General features: G+C 42.9%; 1 protein-coding gene across 1 annotated transcript in view; it reads right to left on the bottom strand.

Annotated features, from left to right (window-relative positions):
- Positions 1 to 20958, bottom strand: part of SYNE1 (spectrin repeat containing nuclear envelope protein 1) — a 2319318-nt gene that overhangs the window by 934802 nt on the left and 1363558 nt on the right. The window contains exon 75 of the mRNA XM_086926873.1: positions 6599 to 6724. Coding sequence (XP_086782999.1) covers positions 6599 to 6724 — 126 coding nt within the window. The remainder of the gene's footprint in view (positions 1 to 6598; positions 6725 to 20958) is intronic.

The raw sequence follows: 20958 nt of genomic DNA, 5'->3' as shown, positions 1-20958 counted from the left end.
CTACATGATTACACGCCACATAATTACACTCTACTCAATGCAACATAAATACACTCCACATAATACCACTCAGTGCCACGTAATAACACGCTACATAATTACACTCTACTCAATGCAATATAAATACACTCCACATAATACCACTCAGTACCACATAATTACACACCACGTAATTACACTCTACTCAATGCAACATAAATACACTCCACATAATACCACTCAGTACCACATAATTACATGTCACATCATTACACTCTACTCAATGCAAGATAAATACACTCCACATAATACCACTCAGTGCCACAAAATTATATGCTACATAATTACACTGCACTCAATGCAACATATACTCCAATAAATACCACTTGGTATCACATATTTATATGCCACATAATTACACTCTACTCAATGCAACATACACTCCACATAATACTACTCAGTGCTACATGATTACATGCCACTTAATTACACTCTACTTAATGCAACATAAATACACTCCACATAATACCACTCAGTGCCACGTAATAACACGCTACATAATTACACTCTACTCAATGCAATATAAATACACTCCACATAATACCACTCAGTACCACATAAATACACAACACGTAATTACACTCTACTCAATGCAACATAAATACACTCCACATAATACCACTCATTACCACATAATTACATGTCACATCATAATACTCTATTCAATGCAACATAAATACACTCCACATAATACCACTCAGTGCCACGTAATAACACCCCACATAATTACACTCTACTCAATGCAATATAAATACACTCCACATAATACCTCTCAGTGTGACATAGTTACACGCCACATAATTACACTCTATTTAATGCAGCGTAAATACACCCCACATACCACTCAGTGCCACATAATTACAAGCCACATAATTACTCTACTCAATGCAACATAAATACATTCCACATAATACCACTCAGTGCTACATAATTACACACCACATAATTAGACTTTACTCGATGCAACATGAATACATTCCACATAATACCACTCAGTGCCACATAATTACATACCACATAATTACACTCTGCTCAATGCAACATAAATACACTCAACATAATACTACTCAGTACCACATAATTACACACCACATAATTACACTCTACTCAATGCAACTTAAATCACTCCGCATATTACCACTCAGAATGACAGTTATGCCACATAATTACACTCTACTAAATGCAACATAAATACACCCCACATACCACTCAGTACCACATAACTACAAGCCACATAATTACTCTACTGAATGTAACATAAATACACTCCACATAATACCACATAATTGCACGCCACATAATTACACTCTACTCGATGCAACATAAATACACTCCATATAATACCAATTGGTGCCACATATTTACACGCCACATATTTACACTCTTCATAATGCAACATAAATACACTCAACAGAATACCATTCAGTACCACATAATTACACGTCACATAATTACACTCTATTCAATGCAACATAAATACACTCTATATAATACCATTGTGCCACATAATTACACACCACATGATTACACTCTATTCAATGCAACATAAATACATTCCACAAAATACCACTCAGTGGGACATAGTTACACGCCACATTATTAGACTCTACTCAATGCAACATAAATACACTCCACATACCTCAGTACCACAAAATGACATGCCACATAATTACACTCTACTCAATGCAACATAAAACCACTTCACATAATACCACTTAGTGCCACATAATTACACGCCACATAATTGCACTCTACTGAATGCAACATAAATACACCCCACATAATTGCACTCTATGCCACATACCACCAATCTACATAAATGCACTCCACACCATGACACAATTTCACTAAGCATAATTTCACTCAACACCACAGTTCCAGGCTACACAATTCAACTCCACACATTTCCAATACACACCACATAATTACATACCAAAGAACACATTTCAATTCCACAATCCACAACGTACCTCCAATCCACACCATATAGTAGCACCACCTGAGCATCAAACATCACTCACCACCACCATTTTGCATCAGAGCACCACTTAAGCATTACCTAAGCATCACCTAAACATCACCTAAGCATAACGTCAGTCTGCCTTCGGAATCTGGCATCTGTTGATTCTGCCCTAGTGTCCATCTGCTGCTCGTGTTCTAATTAAATTACTGTATTACAGCCTCCACTCCCCCTTTATTTATGTCTCGCTCCCCCACACCAAAACAATGTATAACAAACAAGCATGACAACAAGCAGGAAGAAGTTGCCAGCATTGCAAGTACAAAAAAATTAGAAGACATTTTTTATGTTAAAATATTTTTTTTTATGAGGTTGTTCAGTTGTATATAATGTCGTTTTAGTTTGTATAAAGGTAACAAAAATGCTTAACATTTTTTATTATAACTTTTCAACATGATGCACAGCAGCCATAATGCTCTACAACGTAGCCAAAAGTTCTGTCCAAACACATAAGGTCCCAAAGGCGAGACCTATTGGCTATGCCAATGCTTTTTATTTGTACCTCCACAGATGACATTCTTCAGAGTGAGTACATATCTTCTCTATTGCACTAGGGTGCATGTATTTATTTTCTCATTGGCAGTTGCCCGAAATTGCGGTTATTAATTTCCATCTCTTATTAATTAGGGTCTGTCAGGTAATCTCTTCACGTACACTTATGTATTACACAGTTTAGACCACCACCTAATCCTGTTCTATTAATTATTACAGAAGTCCCCATATTCCTTTAGTCTTGATAAGAACCTTGTATGCTATTTAAGGGTTGAAACGTCGCTGGAACAGAACAGTAACAAACATGCAAAGGAACTGCTAATTTTGCCACATGGACTAATACAAGAATTCCTAATGGCTGTTAGTTACAAACACATTAGACGTTCCCTATACTTTTACTGTTTATTTGATTTTGCTGTGGTGTTACACTGGGGACACATTGCACTCTTTCAGTTTTTGTCTGTGTTTTTATGGACATTCTGATGGAATGGAATATTTGAAGACATAAAATTCTTCTCTTTTTGTTTGTTTATGATTATGGTGGTCTTTGTCAACTTTTCAATAATATGTCACTAATTGGATGAGGTTATCTAGCTTCCTAATTTTATATCTTTTATCAACTGACACTAATGACAATGATTGTTTCATAAATATTGTGTTATACCTTGATTTCTATGGGTCTAAGAGTTGCTCTTTTAACCTAATAAGAATCTCCACACAATAGGTCATGGGAGGAGATTGATTACTTGGTTTTACTTGGTTTTATAGAGACATCAAAGACCAGGTGGGAATTACATTTCAGCCCCCCAGACATTCTTGGGAATCCAAATTACAACAAGTTTTCAATGACAAAGTGTAGCACTGTGTGATAGTAAACTCCTCCAAGGTCACACATAATTCCTGAATCATACTTATTCAAAATATTTCACAGGGCCTCACACCTCCGAAGCTTCCCCAGTTCTTTCTCTCAGTCTCCACTGGTTTTCCCACATGCCATACCAGACCAGCTGACCTGACATATATGCTGTGGAGCTGTACTGAGTTGCAACCATTTTGTTCAGGAGTCTTGATGCACTCACTGAGGTCATAGGCTGTGATATCCTAGATAATCTTTGGAGCACCTTGCTGGGAATATATCCCTGCCCCAAGAATGCAACGGTGGCCTTCATCACCTGTTTCTTGGACTGGCTCTTCTATTAGCCAAAAAAGTAATTACCAGAAGATGGAAATCTTTAGTCCCTCTGTCATTATTGTCCCATGACTGTGTAGTCTCCACAATCATGCAGAGTACGTGGAGTGTTAGCTGTAACATCCAACACAGTGTGGCTTATAATTGCTTCAGAAGTGCCCAGTGTATCTGCGTGGTGAAATGGAAGAATCTGGAGTCATAACATTACTTGTGTACTGTTTCAGGAGGGACCTGGACAGGTAGTTCAGGTTGGGCTTTTCTCAACGAACAGGAACAAAACTGATTTGCATATGGATGGATCCAACTGAAGTGGCATGGTATGCAAACTGACGATGGTTTGGGATATGACCTGAGTAATTACCAGTGTCTCAGATTAATTTGAGTGTTCCTTTTTTGTATACTTTACTGTGTCATACTAAGTCGGACGGGTAAGCCCATACATGGTTCCCATACACATGGTATGACCAGATCCAAGCTATACCTGGCTGATGAGTCCAAACAAGAGCATATGGCTGGGTCCAAAATTTTGTGGCATGGTGTGCAAAATAAGATTGAATGATATGCGTCCTAAGTAACTACCAGTGGCTTAGAATAATGCAAGCATTCCGTCTATCACTTTTTTGTAAACTTTAGAGTATCACACTAAGTGGAGCAGGTGTGCAAAGACGTGGGTTCCGTGCACACTGGGTCACTGGAACCAGGCTATACCTGGCTGATGAGCTCTAACTAGTGCAAAACCAGTCCCAGGTTGCTTGTGTTCCGGTTCAGAGAGGAACTGGCCTGGCAGTGCGGGATGAACTATTCTCACTGGAGCAGGGTCAAGAATGATTTGCATATGTCTCGTTCCAAAATGAGGTGGCATGCTGTGCAAAATAATGATGGACTGGGATGCAACACCAGGTAACTACCAGCGGCTGTGAATAATTCAAGCATTCCCTCCACTCATTTTTGGTATAGGTTAGTATTAAAATAATTACACCACTAGATTTTTTGATAGCTTGTGCCTTTTCCCCCACCTCTTCTCATCAGCTAAACCAATATCTTTGCAACTTTCTCTTTCTCTACTCCATGTCCTTGCCTTTTTCATAGTTGGCTTTCGGACTACTTCAGATCGTTTGCAGGTTCTTGTAGTACGTCTCAGATCGATATTTTTCTTTACATATCTATCATCTCTAATTCATGTCTATGAACATCGAAGCACTGAACTCTCGATTTCACTGTCCTCTGATTTTTTCAGACCTACAACATTCCACTTGTTTTTATACTTCACTGGACCACATGGTTGTTGCTATTTTTCGCTCTGTTTAAATACATGAAACTAATATTTTTCTGCAGTTCACAACTCAAATTCACCTCCAGTGATCTAAGGGGTTGATTTGACTGAGGGATTGTACTATGTCTGGATGATGGAGTAAATTACCCCATCACCCTGAGAGAGTACCCACCTACCAAATTCAGACATGTCCGTCTTCCTCTGTGGACATTTGTACCATTCACAGGAACAGTCATCAAGGTGGTTCCGTAAATGTACATAAATGTATTGGAACTTTGCCATATGGCTCGGTCAAATATGACAAAGCTATACAGTAATTTTTCAAAGCTTTTTTTATTTTCAAAAACTTAAACCCAAAATGGGTTTTTGAAAATAAAATAAAAAAATTGTCTCCTCGACATGTAAGTCATTTCCCATGGCAAGGAGGGCATTTTTAGTTTTTTTACTGCCCCTTACGGCTAGTGTTAACTGCGGAGAAGGGCAGTAAAACAGCTATATGTCTGTTCATCTAAACAGTCCTTACTCTTCTGGGTCATCAGAGAAGTTTTCCCATGGTGGAGACGGAGCAGTCTCCACCGTTGGAAAACTAGGGTCTGCCCACGTATAAATTTGGTGGGTGACCATTATATTGGCAAAAGGGATACTCCATTGCCACTGCGACGGAGTAAGCTTACTGCCAATAAATAAATCAGGCTGTTAAGTTCCGTATTGTTATTTTGTATCATTATCTGTACAAAGATTTAACCATGGGGCTGATTCACAGAACTAATCTGAGACAAAATGCTAAACTTACTACTTTTGGTATTCACAGAAGCCCAAAACTTAGGATAAACTTAAGCTTAACTTAAAACAAAATCCTAATTTAAGACAAAATTCTAACTTTGCTACTAATAAATGCCTTCTGTGAATACCAACAGTAATAAGTTTAGGATTTTGTCTCAGATTAGTTCTGTGAATTGGCCCCTAAGTGTTTATTCAATTTTGCTTTGCTTTATGTCCAGCTATGTAATTAAAAGGAGGTTTTCTGTGTCTTGGTGTAAAAAGAAATACATATGCTTGTGCAAAGATACATTATGTATGAGACAGACATCATTTGCACAGTACAATATATTATTTTTCAAACCTTTATTAGTTACTCAATCACATGTTCCATTTGAAAACGCAGAAGCACTATCTTGAAAGATTACATACCGCATCATCTATTTACTCTTTTTGCCTGGCCTATAAAGGATATACTTACCTTCGAAATGGTTAATTGCTGACTAATATGGAAACAGGTTTACTCTTCCACCTCTATAGAATGTCCTTGAGTTTAACAAATGTACACCAATTTAATTTGATATGGTTTGTCACATAGAGGAAACACATAGACAAATGTTCATAGCAAACCACCAATAACTGTTTTCTCAAAGTTTTGGGGAAAAAAGCATAATGCCTTTCTTAGAATGATTTTCTTTTCAACGAAATAACATTCTCAAATTTGGAGTGAAATTTTTTTATGTTTCAGTGCATGATATGTGCGTCTCCTATTAGCAGAGAAAGGGCACTTAAAGAACAGAACAGTATAGTTCAAGCGGCCTCTCACCGTGTGCTTTGCTTGCTGAATGTCTGTGGCAGTGTGCTTCACTTCAGAATCTGATAGGTCACACCTGGAGCAGAGGAGGTCCATGTAGGTACTGGCCTGCTCATGGAGGGCTCTGTAATGTTTCACCTGAAGGAAAACAGGTATTTCTCAACCTTCATATCACACAACAGATGCAACACATTTTTACGCATGGACTTAATAACCAAAAAAACTTCTTCGTAAGACAACTTGAAACACAGTCTGCACCTAAATACCACAATAAAACACACATCCCAGATAGACCACATAACTAGGAGAACATGCAAAAAAATGTCAGATTTGTTCTATACCAAAGTTCATAGCATAAAATTACACACTTCTGTTATGGTGTATCCGTGCCTTATATAATTCACATGTTAAAAGGTATTTTAGGAAAAGGGCAATGGCAATGTAAACTTTAAAACTGAAATTGTTGTAGACCAAGAAGAAGGCAAGCCATGAAAAAAATGCATGTTAAGTACAATCGGCCTTACGGTGCTATATATGCAATACTGTAGCTATATTAAGGCAAGGCCCTTTTTCATTTGATCTCAAAATTCAAATTCAAGTTCAAAGTAAGCTTTATTCTGTTCTTTGTATAAAAACCATGAAGCAAGGAAACAAAGAAAGAAAATATATGGATCAATATAAGGAATGGACTTCAACAGGAGGTAGGCACACACTCAGGATTTCAAAAGGGAAGCCTCTTCTCCAGAGATAGACCTGAGCCAATAATAATTTTCTTTTGCCCATTTACCGTCGGTCCTAACAAGTTCCTCCAGAGAGCTAAACAGCTCAGTCCTACCTAGACTCTGAGAGAGGTCCTTAATGTACTTGAGCCAGAGAATGTGAAGTGAACGGTCAAAGGACACACAGTCGCTTAAGATGTCCTTATTCAATTTGGCCGCAGGCCTTAAAGAGAAGGGGCGGAATGTTGTGACATCTGTTATATACCCCATGCCCAGTCCCTCATGCACAGAAAATGTTGGTGCACTGTGCGGAACACACGAGAGAGTTTCCAACGGACTGCAATTTGGCCTGATTAACAATCCCCAGACCTCGCTCCCACAGACTGCCTTGAGTTGCATTTTGTCTGATAGATCTGTAGTAGACACTTAATCGCCTTCTCCCAAATCTTGAGGCAAAACTAAACACAGCTGTATTTGCCCGTGTAAATTCCTTCTTCTTCCTACTCATTAGAGGGCGCCAACAGAGCAAAGAATCAAATAACAGGCCAAATAAGAAAAAACTCTTGTCTTTGGGAGAGCACTGGTCCCCAGGGAAAATTGCTTATGCTGGTCTATCAAGAGCCACCACCACCATGTAGGATTTTAGAACAATAACCGATAAATCCAAGCCCTCCATGAAGTTAGTGAAAGACTGTAGACCCCTGGCAGTTTTTGCCATGATTACAGCTTCATCCGCATATAATAGCGCTGCTAAACACTGAGATCCCACATGTGGACAATCACTTTGATGTCAATCAGGGCCTGCTTCAGATTAATAATATACAAGTTAAAAAGAAATGAGGCCAGAGTACAGCCCTGCGGAACCCTCCTTTTAATATGGAAACTTCAAGAACATTTAAGATTGCTGGAGAACGTACGGAGGCTGTGGTATTCATATGCAGATCTCTTAAAGGCTGGACGATGTCACAGTACCACCTCCATAGATAACATGACCTGACATAATTTACGTCAATTGACTTGGTCAAACGCTGAGGAAAGATCCATAAACCCTAAGTGAATTTAGCCAGGACGCGCAATGGTATTTTTACTTAAGAACATATTGAGGTTTTGACACTGGTCCACTGTTGACCTCCCAGAATGAAAGTCATACTGCACTCCTGAGAGAATATAATTTGCCTCAGCACATTTCCCTAATCTGTCCAGGAGCATTCGCCCTACTACCTTCACGACAGAGTTGAGAAATGTTAGATTTGGGGGTCTCTAGTTGGCACAGGTAGGTACTTGCGTCAAATAGGGACCCTTGCCTCTAGTCAAGGAAAGGGGGTACACTCCTAAAATGACCCCTGCTCACCCCCTTGATAGCTTGGCACGAGCAGACAAGCTAATCTCACAGGCAGTGTGTAAAGCATTTGTGGCCACATACAGTAACCCAGTGACAACACTACTGATAGACACCACACAGTTGTATATTAAAAATAAGTATTCTTTATATAGACTTAACACAAGACCACAAACGACAAAAATCCACAATACTATACTTAACCCCTTCGATGCTGATGACGAGCTCAGCTCGTCATCAGCCATGGGTGACGAGTGCGGATGACGAGCTGAGCTCGTCATGTATCGCGGTAATTTAAAAAATGCCGCACAGCGCAAAAATCACCGCAGCAGCGATGCGGTTAAAATGGTAGTTTTAGCTTAGTTCTGTTCAATTCTTAAAATGCAACACTTTAAGTCAATGCACCTTGTGATGCGTGACGCTTCCACAACAAAGTGTTGCAGCGATGAAAATGCAGCACAGTTCCAGTGCAAAGAAATAAAGACATGAAGATCTTCCAGATGCGGCACGCTTCTCCGATGATGCGAGAAGTCTCGATTCGATGCGTCAGCTGCAGCGGCGACACCCTGGTTCAGCGATGCGAAGGCAACAGCCTCGGCTGCGACACTGTTCTCTGATGTTGCAAAAGGCTTCCACAAAATGCGACAACTACAGCGGCGACATCCAAGATGCGACGGCAGCAGCTCCGACGACGGCACGCTTCCCTGTGGATGCGAGGCTCTTTTCTTGATGCAGTGCAAAACGCTAGCTACAGCGGCGACATCCACGATGCAACGGAAGCAGCAGCGATGGCGACACACTTCTTCCCTGTTGCGAGACACTGCTCTCGATGCAGTGAAATACGACAGCTACATCGGCAACATCCACGATTCAACGGCAGCAGCATCGACGGTAACACGCTTCCTCTTCATTGCTCGACGCTTATCTCGATGCGGTGCAATACGACAGCTACAGCGGCAATATCCAAGATGCGACGGCAGCAGCAGCGACGGCGACACGCTTCTTCCTCTTGAGTCCCGCTTCCAGCTCCTTGCGACACGCAGTCCCGCAGAAGGCCCAAAACAGCAGCAAGGAACTCTGGGGAGCTGGGGGTTGAAGTCTGTTGTCCTTGAGACTTCAGCAGGAGGCAATCTCTGTTCCAAGCCCTTGGAGATCCTTACAAGTTGAAAAAAAAGTACACAAAGTTCCTTTCTCCTTCCTTTGGCAGTCAGGCAACCACTGCAGGCAAATCCCCCAAGCAGCCCTTTAGCTTAGGGATAGTCTCTCCTCAGTTTCTTCAGGTTCCTCTCCTCAGTAAAGGTTTCTTCTTGTTTGTCCAAAAGTGATCTATTTTCTTGGGATCAGGGTCCCAATATTTATACCCCAAAATCCTTTGTCCTCTGAGGGCAGCGGGGCCTTTGCCTAGTCCAAACCAGTTCTGGAGCACTCTGTTTACATGACTCCTTCTTTCCTTTCACAGTGCAGGGCAGAAACATCAGACGGCCCACAGGAGGTGGAGCCAGCATTGTGGAAGGCAGGCACAGCCCTATTCAGGTCCCAGGTGCAACTCCTCCCACCCAGCAGATCTCTCTATTCACCACTGGGTTGACTCATTCTGTCTCTTGGAATCCCCCAGCCCTGTCACTCAAAAACACCAGACAAGGAATACACAACCTATCAGAGGCAGGCTTTGGATAGTTAGACAAGAAAATCCCTACTTTCTAAAAGTGGTATTTTCAAACACAGAATGTTAAAACCAACTTCACTTGCAATAATGAAACACTAAAATGGTTTTAGTTCACTATTAGGACATGCCACACACATCAGGGCTTGTCCTACCTCATACTTACAATGCACCCTGCCCTTGGGCCTACCATAGGGGTGTCTGATATGAAGAAAAGGGAAGGTTTAGGGACTGGCAAATGGGTGCAAGTGCTCAGTCAACATGGCAGTACCAGCCTGCACACAGGCTCTGCAATGGCAGACCTTAGACACACTTTTACAGGCTGCTTCGGTGGGTGACACAACCAGTGCTGCAAGCCCACCAGCAGCATTTGGTTTACAAGCCCTGGGCACTTCTGGTGCATTGTACTAGGGTCTGACAGATAAACCAACCAATTCATGGAATAACCAATTCATAAATCAATTTATAATAGGGAGAGCATATGCACTTTAGCAAGGATCAGCAGTGCCCAGAGTCATAAAATAGCCAACAACAAGTCAAAAGAAATATAGGAGGAAGGCAAAAAGTTCAGGGATGACCCTGCAAAAAGGGCCAAGTCCAACAAGAAGTGGGATGGGTCCATAGCACGCAGAGTTGTCCATGTCCTCCTTTTGAAGACAGTGACAATGATAGAAGACACCCATGTCTGTGTAGGTCCCTCCCTTACGACCACGTTTACAAGTGAGGTCAAATCTGGAGCCCATACCTCAACGTCAGAAATATACATATCTGGAAAGATGCCGTCGGCCCCAGGGGCCTACTCCAGGTTAAGCTTGCTATACCCTTCTTTACTTCCTAAAGGGAAAATACCAATTTCTGAGGTCCCTGTAACCATCCCCTCATTTCCTACTTTAGCTGAGTGAATAATCTTGAAAGACTTCTCCAAAAAAGAGACCCAATCGACCTCAGTGATATGAGACACCAGAGACATTGAGGATTCCGGGGCCAGAAATGTGCTATTAACCAGTCTCCAGAATTTGGAACTACTTTTTAGGGTACTTGCTTCAAGCAAGTCTTCCCTGGCTACATCCCTTAGGTCATTCTTACGGCTGTTCTTCATTAGGAAAGGATCTCAAGGCTTAGTGTTCAGGATCCTTTTTTATTTTGTCTCAATAAATTACCAACTACTTACTTTCCATTGACTTTTGATTGACTAATTTGTTTTCCAAATTGGCTTAAAACATTGTCAAGGTATTGGGGTTATAAACACTGATATCTCCTTCTCTATGTCTCTTTATGGCCAATATATGCAATACTATCAATCAATCAATCAAAGCTTTATTTCGTACACAAATGTGACCATAAAAGCCTACATTAAAAACAACTTTAATAAAACAATGGACAAATCTCCACAACTGCAAATACAGGCATAAAATTAAAAAACGTAATCAATAAATAACTCTAACAATATTTCATTTCATTACAGGTGAATGCATATAAGGTGCAGAACGTTCAATCAAAAATGCAGATTGGATTTGATACAGTGCAAATAAATATCACCCTAAAACTTAATCTGTTAGTTAAAACATTAGTGAATTTCTTATACTGATTTCACATTTGATGAAAGGGCATATACAAGCACAATTGGACGAGGAATCAAGTTGTTGCAGGTACAATAGGGCTAGCCTCGAAGAATCCCTTGCTTTAATAAAATGTATTTATTTATTTATTTAAGCACCTTATAAAGCGCACCAATATCCTTAGGAGTCTCCGCGCTGCGGACTAGGCAGTGGGAAGGCCAGGCAAGGGAGGTTATTGGTTGAAAAGCCAGGTCTTTGATTGTTTCCGGAAGGTAAGCAGGGTGGGACAGGTCTTGAAAATCGGAATCAAAACCTTTTAGTAAGATCAATAAAACAATTACAAAAAAGAATGAAATGCAACTAACTTTGCGGAAAGGACTCATCACATGGGCATTATCAAGACTTTGGAGGGCTCGAATTGGCCAAGGGGAAACCCAAGATGCCACCTCGCAAAACCTAACATGATCCTAATGAGCAATAAACTGTCCCAGGAGCCATCTATCCACTCTAGGTATGGCTGCGGAGATGGGGAAGTTTGAATCACTGCATACTTTTTGTTGGACCGTTTTTATAGTTCAGTGTACTCCCTGAGGGCTCAAAACCTGTCCTTAAATGCAGTTTTAACCCAAAGTATGTCCATTTTTGGCATAGAGGAGGGGTTGGTAAAAAGGGATGCCCTGCCTAATTTCGTGAATTGAGTTCTAATGTATTTGAACCAAGGAATTGGAATTGTCATACCTTTCTTGCACAAAAGGCAATCAGTGATAATCTCTCAATTTAGCGAGGCATGTGGGTTTGCCCAGATGGAACACCACAAAGTCAGGTGGGCCAGTTTAACAATGTCCTAGGTAAACTCTATCCAGAGCGTCAGGTGTACAATATAAGTGAAGCATGAGGTTGGGATGCCCAATATTCACCTAAATACCCTATTTTGTTACACCTGGAGTGGGCAAATATTAGAGTATCTCCAAATCTGTGCACCATAGGTGAGAAACGCAATACACTTCCTCCTATAAACTTCAAGGGGGGGGGGGCAGCATTTTCCCCCAATACGCTTAGCCAGGTTAAAAATGAAGCCCCCAAATTTAAAAATGTCTGCCTGACTTTGGCTAAACAAGGGCCCCAGTTACTCCTGGCGTCCATGACTATGCTCAGGTATGAAGTTTCCTAAGTTTGAGCAACAGGCTGACCATGCAAACTAATTTTCTCCTTCTTAAAATTTCTGGGCTTGCACACCATGGTAAAAGTATTCGATTGTTTTGTAGTCAGCCCCAGAGTACCCACAAAAGATACAAATTCTTGGTACAGCACATTAAGACCATTTGGGGTTCTACATAATAGAGCTGCATTGGCTGAATATAACAAAACTGGGACCAATTTGCCAACAATGATCGGAGCAATCAAAACAGTTTCTAAAAGGCCTGCACGAGGCCATTAATATACAAGACAAATAATACAAGGGCCAGGAAGCAGCCCTGTTGCACTCCCCTACAAGCTTAAAGCTGTCTGTCCAGTCTCCAGCCAAACCTGAAAGATTCTAACAGATCCTAATGGAGGGCTCTCAAGAACTCCACCAGGTTGTCCTCCACCTCAAGGTCGGTTAGAAGCTCGCATAGTTTCGACATGATCAGGCTGTCGAAGGAGCAAGAAAGATCCATGTAGGCCAGGCACATGGTGCCCTGCCTCGAGACAGTGTACTTACTGACCAGCAGATGGAGATTTATGCATTGCTCTATCGTGCTAAGTCCCTCATGGAACCCATACTGCATCTCCGACAGCATGTCTATTGCCTTGAGTCAGGTGAGGAGGTGCTCAAGTAAAGCTCTCCCTGCCAGTTTAACAGCTGAGAGCAGCAGGAAAATCAGTTGATAACACCCGGAGGTCTGCGGGTTGCCCTTCTTAAAGATTGGGACAGTTAAAGTAGAATGACAGGTCTGTGAAAGGCCCACTTTGCAGACTGCATTAATGACATTACATAAGAGGGGGTCCATAGGTCAAGAGCTGATTAATAAAGGCCCATTAAGACTTGATCCGGGCCTGGAGCTTAATTCGGTGGACTCTTGATGATTGCCTCCAAGATTTAATTGCATGTGAATTTCAGGTCTAGTGGAAATACTACTTCCTCCTCTTCATATTGGTGAGCGGCTCTCAAGCTATACACCTCCTTGACATGGGCTATTCAGGCTTCTGTGTTAGTAACAACAGAACATGGCTTGGCACACAGCGATCCGATCTTATTTGCCTCCAGCAAAATGCTCTACTGTTCTTCAGCCTAAGGGCCCTAAACATCTTGCTCCAGGCTTCATGTTGCAGTTTCTTGTTCCTATTTCGCATAGCTACATTGTACTCCACTCTACTTCTCCGTATTTTGTGCGGGTCCCTGGGCATCTCATTCAAGGCCTCATGAAGCAATGAGGAAGCCTTCTTACAGGGCTGTCAAACCATCTGGCCTCTGAGGGACCAGGTCTGCATTGCTTCAGTAACATACTTTTTACCTCCTGATTCAGCAGGATGAATGAACTAACCCTCTCCCAATATGCGGCAGAAGTAGTAAGGCACTGATACACCAAGGGCAGATGATTCAAGCACAACCTAGCCAGCAGGGTATGCGTGTCTGCGTTTTTCCAGGCCAAATGCAGACCCTGAGTCTTAACTGTGAGTGACTCTGAGGCTACACTCTTTGGTGCCCCTACCTTTCTGGGTAGATGGAGATCTATGCTTAAGGGATTATGGTCACTGGGGGCACTAGTGACGATTGACACATCTGTTATCCTATCCACAATACACGGGTAACAAAAATGTAGTCAATAACAGATGAATACTCGCCTGTCTCAAAGGTAGAATGATCTCAGTAGTAAGGGTCACAGACTTTATTTACATTGACCAAGTCAAAGGACTTGATCAGTTGTGATAAGGCTACCCTCCCCCGGGTCCTATGAAGAAAGGCCTTCCCTGACCTGTTTGTGGCACCCGAATAGTGCAGAGGCTCCCCCTGAGTCAGCACCAATTTAGCATTAAAATTCCCCCTAGGAAAAGTTCATACCCTTCGTGCAAATACGCAAGTTTAACTTCCAGATACACCATAAAATCATATAACTTATTAAAATTGGTTCAGTTATCTCTCTCTGAGAACCCATTGTAAAAATGTATAAAACAATATTGATATCGTTTGGCCACCTTAAATAAGAGCATGGAACCAAGTGCTAGTAGAAGCAACTTGGCTGATGCTACAATCCGCAGTTACTCTAGTCCAAGGCATAAGCCCAGCCCTGGCTCTACCTGCAGGAGATGGAACAGCAGGGACAGAGCGGGGGTGGTAGTCATCAAGGCAGAGATTTTCAATCGTTCATGTCTCCTGAAAAAATATGAAATCATACATCTGTATGAAAATAACCAAACCCTTGCAGCCCATTTTGCTTACAAGACCCACAATGTTCCAAAAAAAGGGCCTTGAGCACATGGGTGTGTACAACAGATGATGCATGGTTCCCCTTATGACTAAGTGGTGACATTTGGTTGGAGATGGACACTAAGGGCGTCCCATTACCCAAAAGGCTCTGGAAGAAGACTAGGTCTAGAATGGGGTCTCTTTTAGTCTTCGCACCTCCACAGACCAGCCTCTGCCATTTTCAGTTCCTCATTGTGCTGCTTCTCAGCCTTGCAGTGGATATTTGACCATCCATTGCCAGATATGTTCCCTAAAAGAGTGAAGCAGTTTTTGACCGATACACTGAATAAAGGGGACTGGGTAAACTTAAAGGGAATAGACCTCTCCCTCCTGTTGTACGGCTATACCAGGCCTCTATAGAAATATCCCAGGGAAAATACCTTCACTCTACTAGGGTTGGGATTGTCTATCCTGCAGGCCACTAGGAGGTCACGAGCAAACCTTGGATTCCTAAAAGTGACAATAACACAGCCCCATCAAATTATTTGCTCATCTTCCCCATCCATCCCACTCACCTAGCAATAAGGATCTCTGGAGTAATGCTTCTTCTCCATCTAATGTTCCCTTGAACCCAATGTACTGTCTTCTTATTAAGGTCAACCGCAGACTCACTAGCTTCGGGGAGCCTCACCGGGACGCCAGCCAGAATTACTACTTATGGGCAGGCAGGAGACCACAGGTCCCCATGGTAAACAGATTTATAAGTAGAGGTAGCCTTGGCGCTGGGTTGAGGGGGAATACTCTGTAGATTGTGTGACCCTGCATAATGGCCCTCTATCGGATGTGCAAGTGGGGCTTCAGGCACAGATATGCGTTGTTCAACCTCAAGATGAGGGGCAACTGCTCAATTGGTAACATGTTTTGGAGCAATCCCCCCTTTCGCCCACACCCTCAGATTTTTTGTTTGATGTTCTAATTACAGTTTTTGCATATATAGTACAGTTGGCCAGCATACATTATATTTGTAAAACCAGTAGGTATATACAGGAATCAAAGTAATCAAAGACCGCTTAGTATTTTAAACACAAATAACGTGTACATAACCAGGATCTAGACAAAACGATAATTATCATTTAATACAGCAGTCAGATAAGATTGAGCAGGACGTGATATCATTCATTATATAAACATATTACCATTATCATATTCATGAGTAAAGTTGTTCTATGCATGCAATTTTAGTGACTCTCTTCGGCCATGCTACAGTGTCAGAGTTAGCGACCAAGCAGCCAAATGTGTAAAAGTAGAACATATATCATCAACTTTATAAGAACAGGAAAGGGGAGAGCAGGATAGCCCCGGGTGGAGGGAGGCTGTCCATTTCTGCTACAACGATGTCACATCCATTATTGAAAATATGATATCCTTATCATTAAAGTGTTACATTGCGGCTCTGATTCACTTAAGATATGTTGAATGGTTCAAGTCTGAGTAGTGTCGTGTCACATCGCAACCCACATGTAAGCAAGGCTTAGTTGATGTTAGGAGTGTCTGGGAGGTCATCCGGAGCAATTGCTACTTGAAGTGCTGTCAGAATTGTGTTCCAAGCCACTAAAATGAGGTATTTATGCAATCCTAGCATGTCTATCCATGCCAGTGAAATTGCTTCAGCCTTGGCCCAGTTCAGCATAGACTGAGACCAGGGTTTTAGCGATGGGGGTCTACTGCTTTCCAACGACGTGTGACAAGTCTCTTGGCCACCACTAGTCCCAATTCTAAAAATCTAGAGGAGGCCTTGTGTTTTCTACTTCTGGGGGATATCCCTGCAATACATGCCTCCCACGTTGTCAGCAATACCCTATCTGTGCTCGTGGACAGTACTTGAGTCACCCAGTTGTCTTGCAGTTTGGGGCATGACCACATCATATGTAGGAAAGCAGCATCTACCATTTTGCATTGCGGACAGCAGGCGTCTGCCCTATTAAAATATCTATTAATTTTATCAGGGGAAAGATATGCTCCATAAACTATATAAAATTGGATGGCTAGCTCATTCATCCTGCTGAATCAGGAGGTCAAACGTATGTTACTGAAGCATTCCTAGGGATCTATCTAGGGCTCCCCAACAGCATAGTCCGCTCTTTGGGTGTGCAGGATCATGCCATATCAGCTTCCCATCTATCTCGCAATGGCGTTAAATCAGCCAAAGTGTGCTTGCGGCTTGAACCTGCAAACCATTATACAAGGTGTATATATTGCATCAGGAGGTGTGTCGGGAGTTCCTGTGAGATATTACCCCAGTGACGCCCCAGCATGGCCATCCAGGAGGCGAGAATTAAGAAATGCCCCAGAGGTACACCCTCCTTTTCAGTCAGAGAGAGGAAGGGTCGTAGCGTACCTTCCGCATATAAGTTCCCTAGTGTATGTATGTCAGCATCATGCCAGTCTACTAGCTCCACCATGCTGACTCGACCCTCCCCCGGCATACCCAACAAGGGGATAGTAGGCGCACATGTCGCAACTGACCAGGTAAAATATAGGGCTCTGCGAAAGCATTTCTGTGCTATCTGTACCAGAAGGGGAAGCACCAAGTCTGGTCTGGTGCATGAATAAAAGATAAAAAGGAGTCTATCCAACGTATTCCGCTGTATCCGCAAGGTGTAATTCCGCTACCCATTTCGCCACCCATTGTATTAGGGATGCCAAATAGTAGTGTTCCATATTAGGCAGAGCCAGCCCACCCTGCGCCTGGGGTAGATATAATTTACCAAGCGCCACCCTACAGCACGTATTACTCCATATAAGATATCTAATCATGCCTTCTAGCGATTTGAAGAAGGACGCTGGCAGATATAACGCGAGGTTAGCGAAGAAGTAAAGCAGACGTGGCAGCATTACCATTTTAATGAACGCCACCCGGCCTGCGACAGACAGGTTAAGCGTTTTCCAAAAGTCCATTTGAGATCTTACATTTGTAACCGCTCTTGAGAGGTTGCTTTCCAGGTGATCCCAGTCAGTATGATATGCCCTTACGCCCAAGTATCGGAACATGACCGGTTGCCACCGCAACATCGTCCACCACCATCTGAGGGTCTTCTGGGACTCTAGGTACATACCCCAACCCTTTGCAGACTGGTTTAATGCCATTGCTAAGGGCTCTGTAGCCAATGAAAAGATTTGCAGGGGAAGGGGCACCCCTGTCTAGTTCCCCTCCTTATTGGTATTGGCCCAAAGAACAGCGCTTGGGGGTTATAGGAGCTCGTGTGCATGGGATCCCTATCTGGTTTTGGTAGTGTGATTAGGGTGGCCTACGTCAGGGAAGCTGGGAGGGAGCCGTTATCTAATGACTCCATATACACCTTGAGTAGCTGTGGGCTGAGACGATCAGCATATGTTTTATAAAATTCATGGGGTAAACCATCCAGACCTGGGACTTTATCAGATGGCAATGCTCGCATTGTGCCCCTCACCTCCTCTAAAGTGTGCAGGGCTTCCAGTTCTCTCTGCTGTTTAGGTGCAAGAATAGGGAAAATGAGGCCGTCAAGAAGAGTATGAATTTCTGTCACCGGGGCATGTAGAGCGGATCTGTATTGTTGGGTGAAATGCCTAGTCAGTTCGCTATGAATTAAATGCTGCGTATACATTAGTCCGCCTCCCATGGATCGGAGTGCAGTGATGGGTCCTATGGATTTGTCCTATTTGACAAACTATGTCAATAGGGGCCCAGATCGGTCAGCTTTAGCATGCGCTGACGCTGAGTGTGCTGCGAAGTTTAAACAACGTTGACGCTCTACGAGGTCTGTGTGCTTCTTTCGTGCCTCTGATAGTGGAGTGGAGTCTGACGCCCCCTTTATCACTTGTGTTTCTAGCGCTAATAGAGCTCTTTCCACTACAGTCAGTTTTGTTTCTACCTGTCGCTTCAGGCCACAACCCAGCCCCAAGCACCTGCCACGTAGTGTAACTTTAATAGAAGCCCACTCCACCATGACAGACAAAGCAGACCCCGTATTATGCATGAAATATTCACTAATGGCTTCCCCTACTGAATCTCGGAAGGTTGGGCCTTCCAGCATCGCCAGCTATAACTGCCACGTAGGGATGCCAGGGATCCCGCACTCCCATGCCACTGTGACATAGTATGGGTTGTGGTCAGAATGCGTGCGACCTCGGTAGTCTGAGCCAGTTATGTAAGGGAGCAAGGAGGGGGAGCCTAGGAACCTATTCATCCACACATGCAAGTCATGAGGCACAGAGTAGAATGAATATACCCTCTCTTCAGGGTTAAGATGCCTCCCGATATCTCTCGAATCCCACCCATCCAACCATTCCAACAAATCTTTAGAGTTAGTTACAGCAGTTGTACCTTTCAGAGGGGGTAAAGATCTATCTAATCCAGTATCTATGACACTGTTAAAATCCTGTCCGATCGACCACGGTATGTCACACCATTTTGTCAATATTTGGGACATTGTTCGAAGGAACTGTCCTTGGCTTGTATTAGGGGCATAAATAGTGCCTAATAATATGTGACGCCCTTCCAATCTACCTTTTAGAAACACATATCTACTGTCCCCATCAGCCAGGGTCTCCTCAACTGCATAGGGTGTACCTGGTCGGATCCAGATTGGGGCCCCAGTCCAAAGAAGGAATAATCAGTGGCATACACATAACCCGTCCATTTTCTTTGTAGCCTGACCTTTACAACTTTATTTAAGTGTGTCTCTTGCAGAAGGGTGATACACATGTTATGTCTTTTAAAGTAAGCATATACCGCATATCTGCGGGATGGTTTGCAGAGACCCCGCACATTCAAAGTGAGTATTGTATGGTCTGCCATGACTCACCGTTATGAATGGAATGCCTGGGCACGCAGCCGTGTGAATGAGGCGGCGGTGCGATGAGTCATCGCCCATGCCCCCCAGATGGGCTCCTGCAACTAACGGTAAAGTGAGTGAGCCATTGCGAGAGCAGCCCCCATAATGTAGGGTGCTACCCAAACCCTGACAAGAGAAAACTGTCTGTGTAACCAACTGGTTCCATATATAAGGGAAAATGTGAGGGGGTGTAAGGCCGTCTGGGGCAAGCCACTATGAAAACCCCAGTTGTCATATCTGTGTGTATAAGGGTCTATTTTCATATAATACCATCTGATATCTGTGGCGTAATATCAGGAATTCGCAGTGACACATTGCCTGATAGTCCAACTGCTGATGAGTCCTCCTCTTTTGAAGAATTGGGTGGGGTGCCTTCTTTGCGGATCGACTGCAGCTTCAGCCATCCGCTACCCTGACTGTTCCCGCTTCTTCTGTCTGATTTGATCCGGTTCCGGTGCAGTTAAGAGGCCATGATTCTGTTTCCTGGGTCGCTGACAATGATTCCTGGTACCGCTGACATTATCATTCCTGGTGCTTGTTGTGCCCTTGGGCATGGACCAGAGAACTGTCCTGTGGTTTCCAGCCACTCCAAGGTGTCCTGCGGTGTGACGAAAAACCTAATTTTCCCATTGGAGACCACACGTAATTTTGTTGGGAAGATTAGTGAATATGAAATGTCTAGTTGTCTAAGCTTCTGTTTACCTTGCAGGAAGTATCCCTGTTGGCGCTGGACCTTAATTGTGTAATCCGGAAAGAACAACATTTTCCTGTTTTCGAATGAGACCTCGGACAGTTTTCTGGTTTCATGTAGGATCATATCTCTGTCTCTG

This window comes from Lissotriton vulgaris, chromosome 6 (assembly GCF_964263255.1).
Source record: "Lissotriton vulgaris chromosome 6, aLisVul1.2, whole genome shotgun sequence".
NCBI lineage: Eukaryota > Metazoa > Chordata > Amphibia > Caudata > Salamandridae > Lissotriton > Lissotriton vulgaris.
This window is presented reverse-complemented; position numbering and strand designations above follow the sequence as displayed.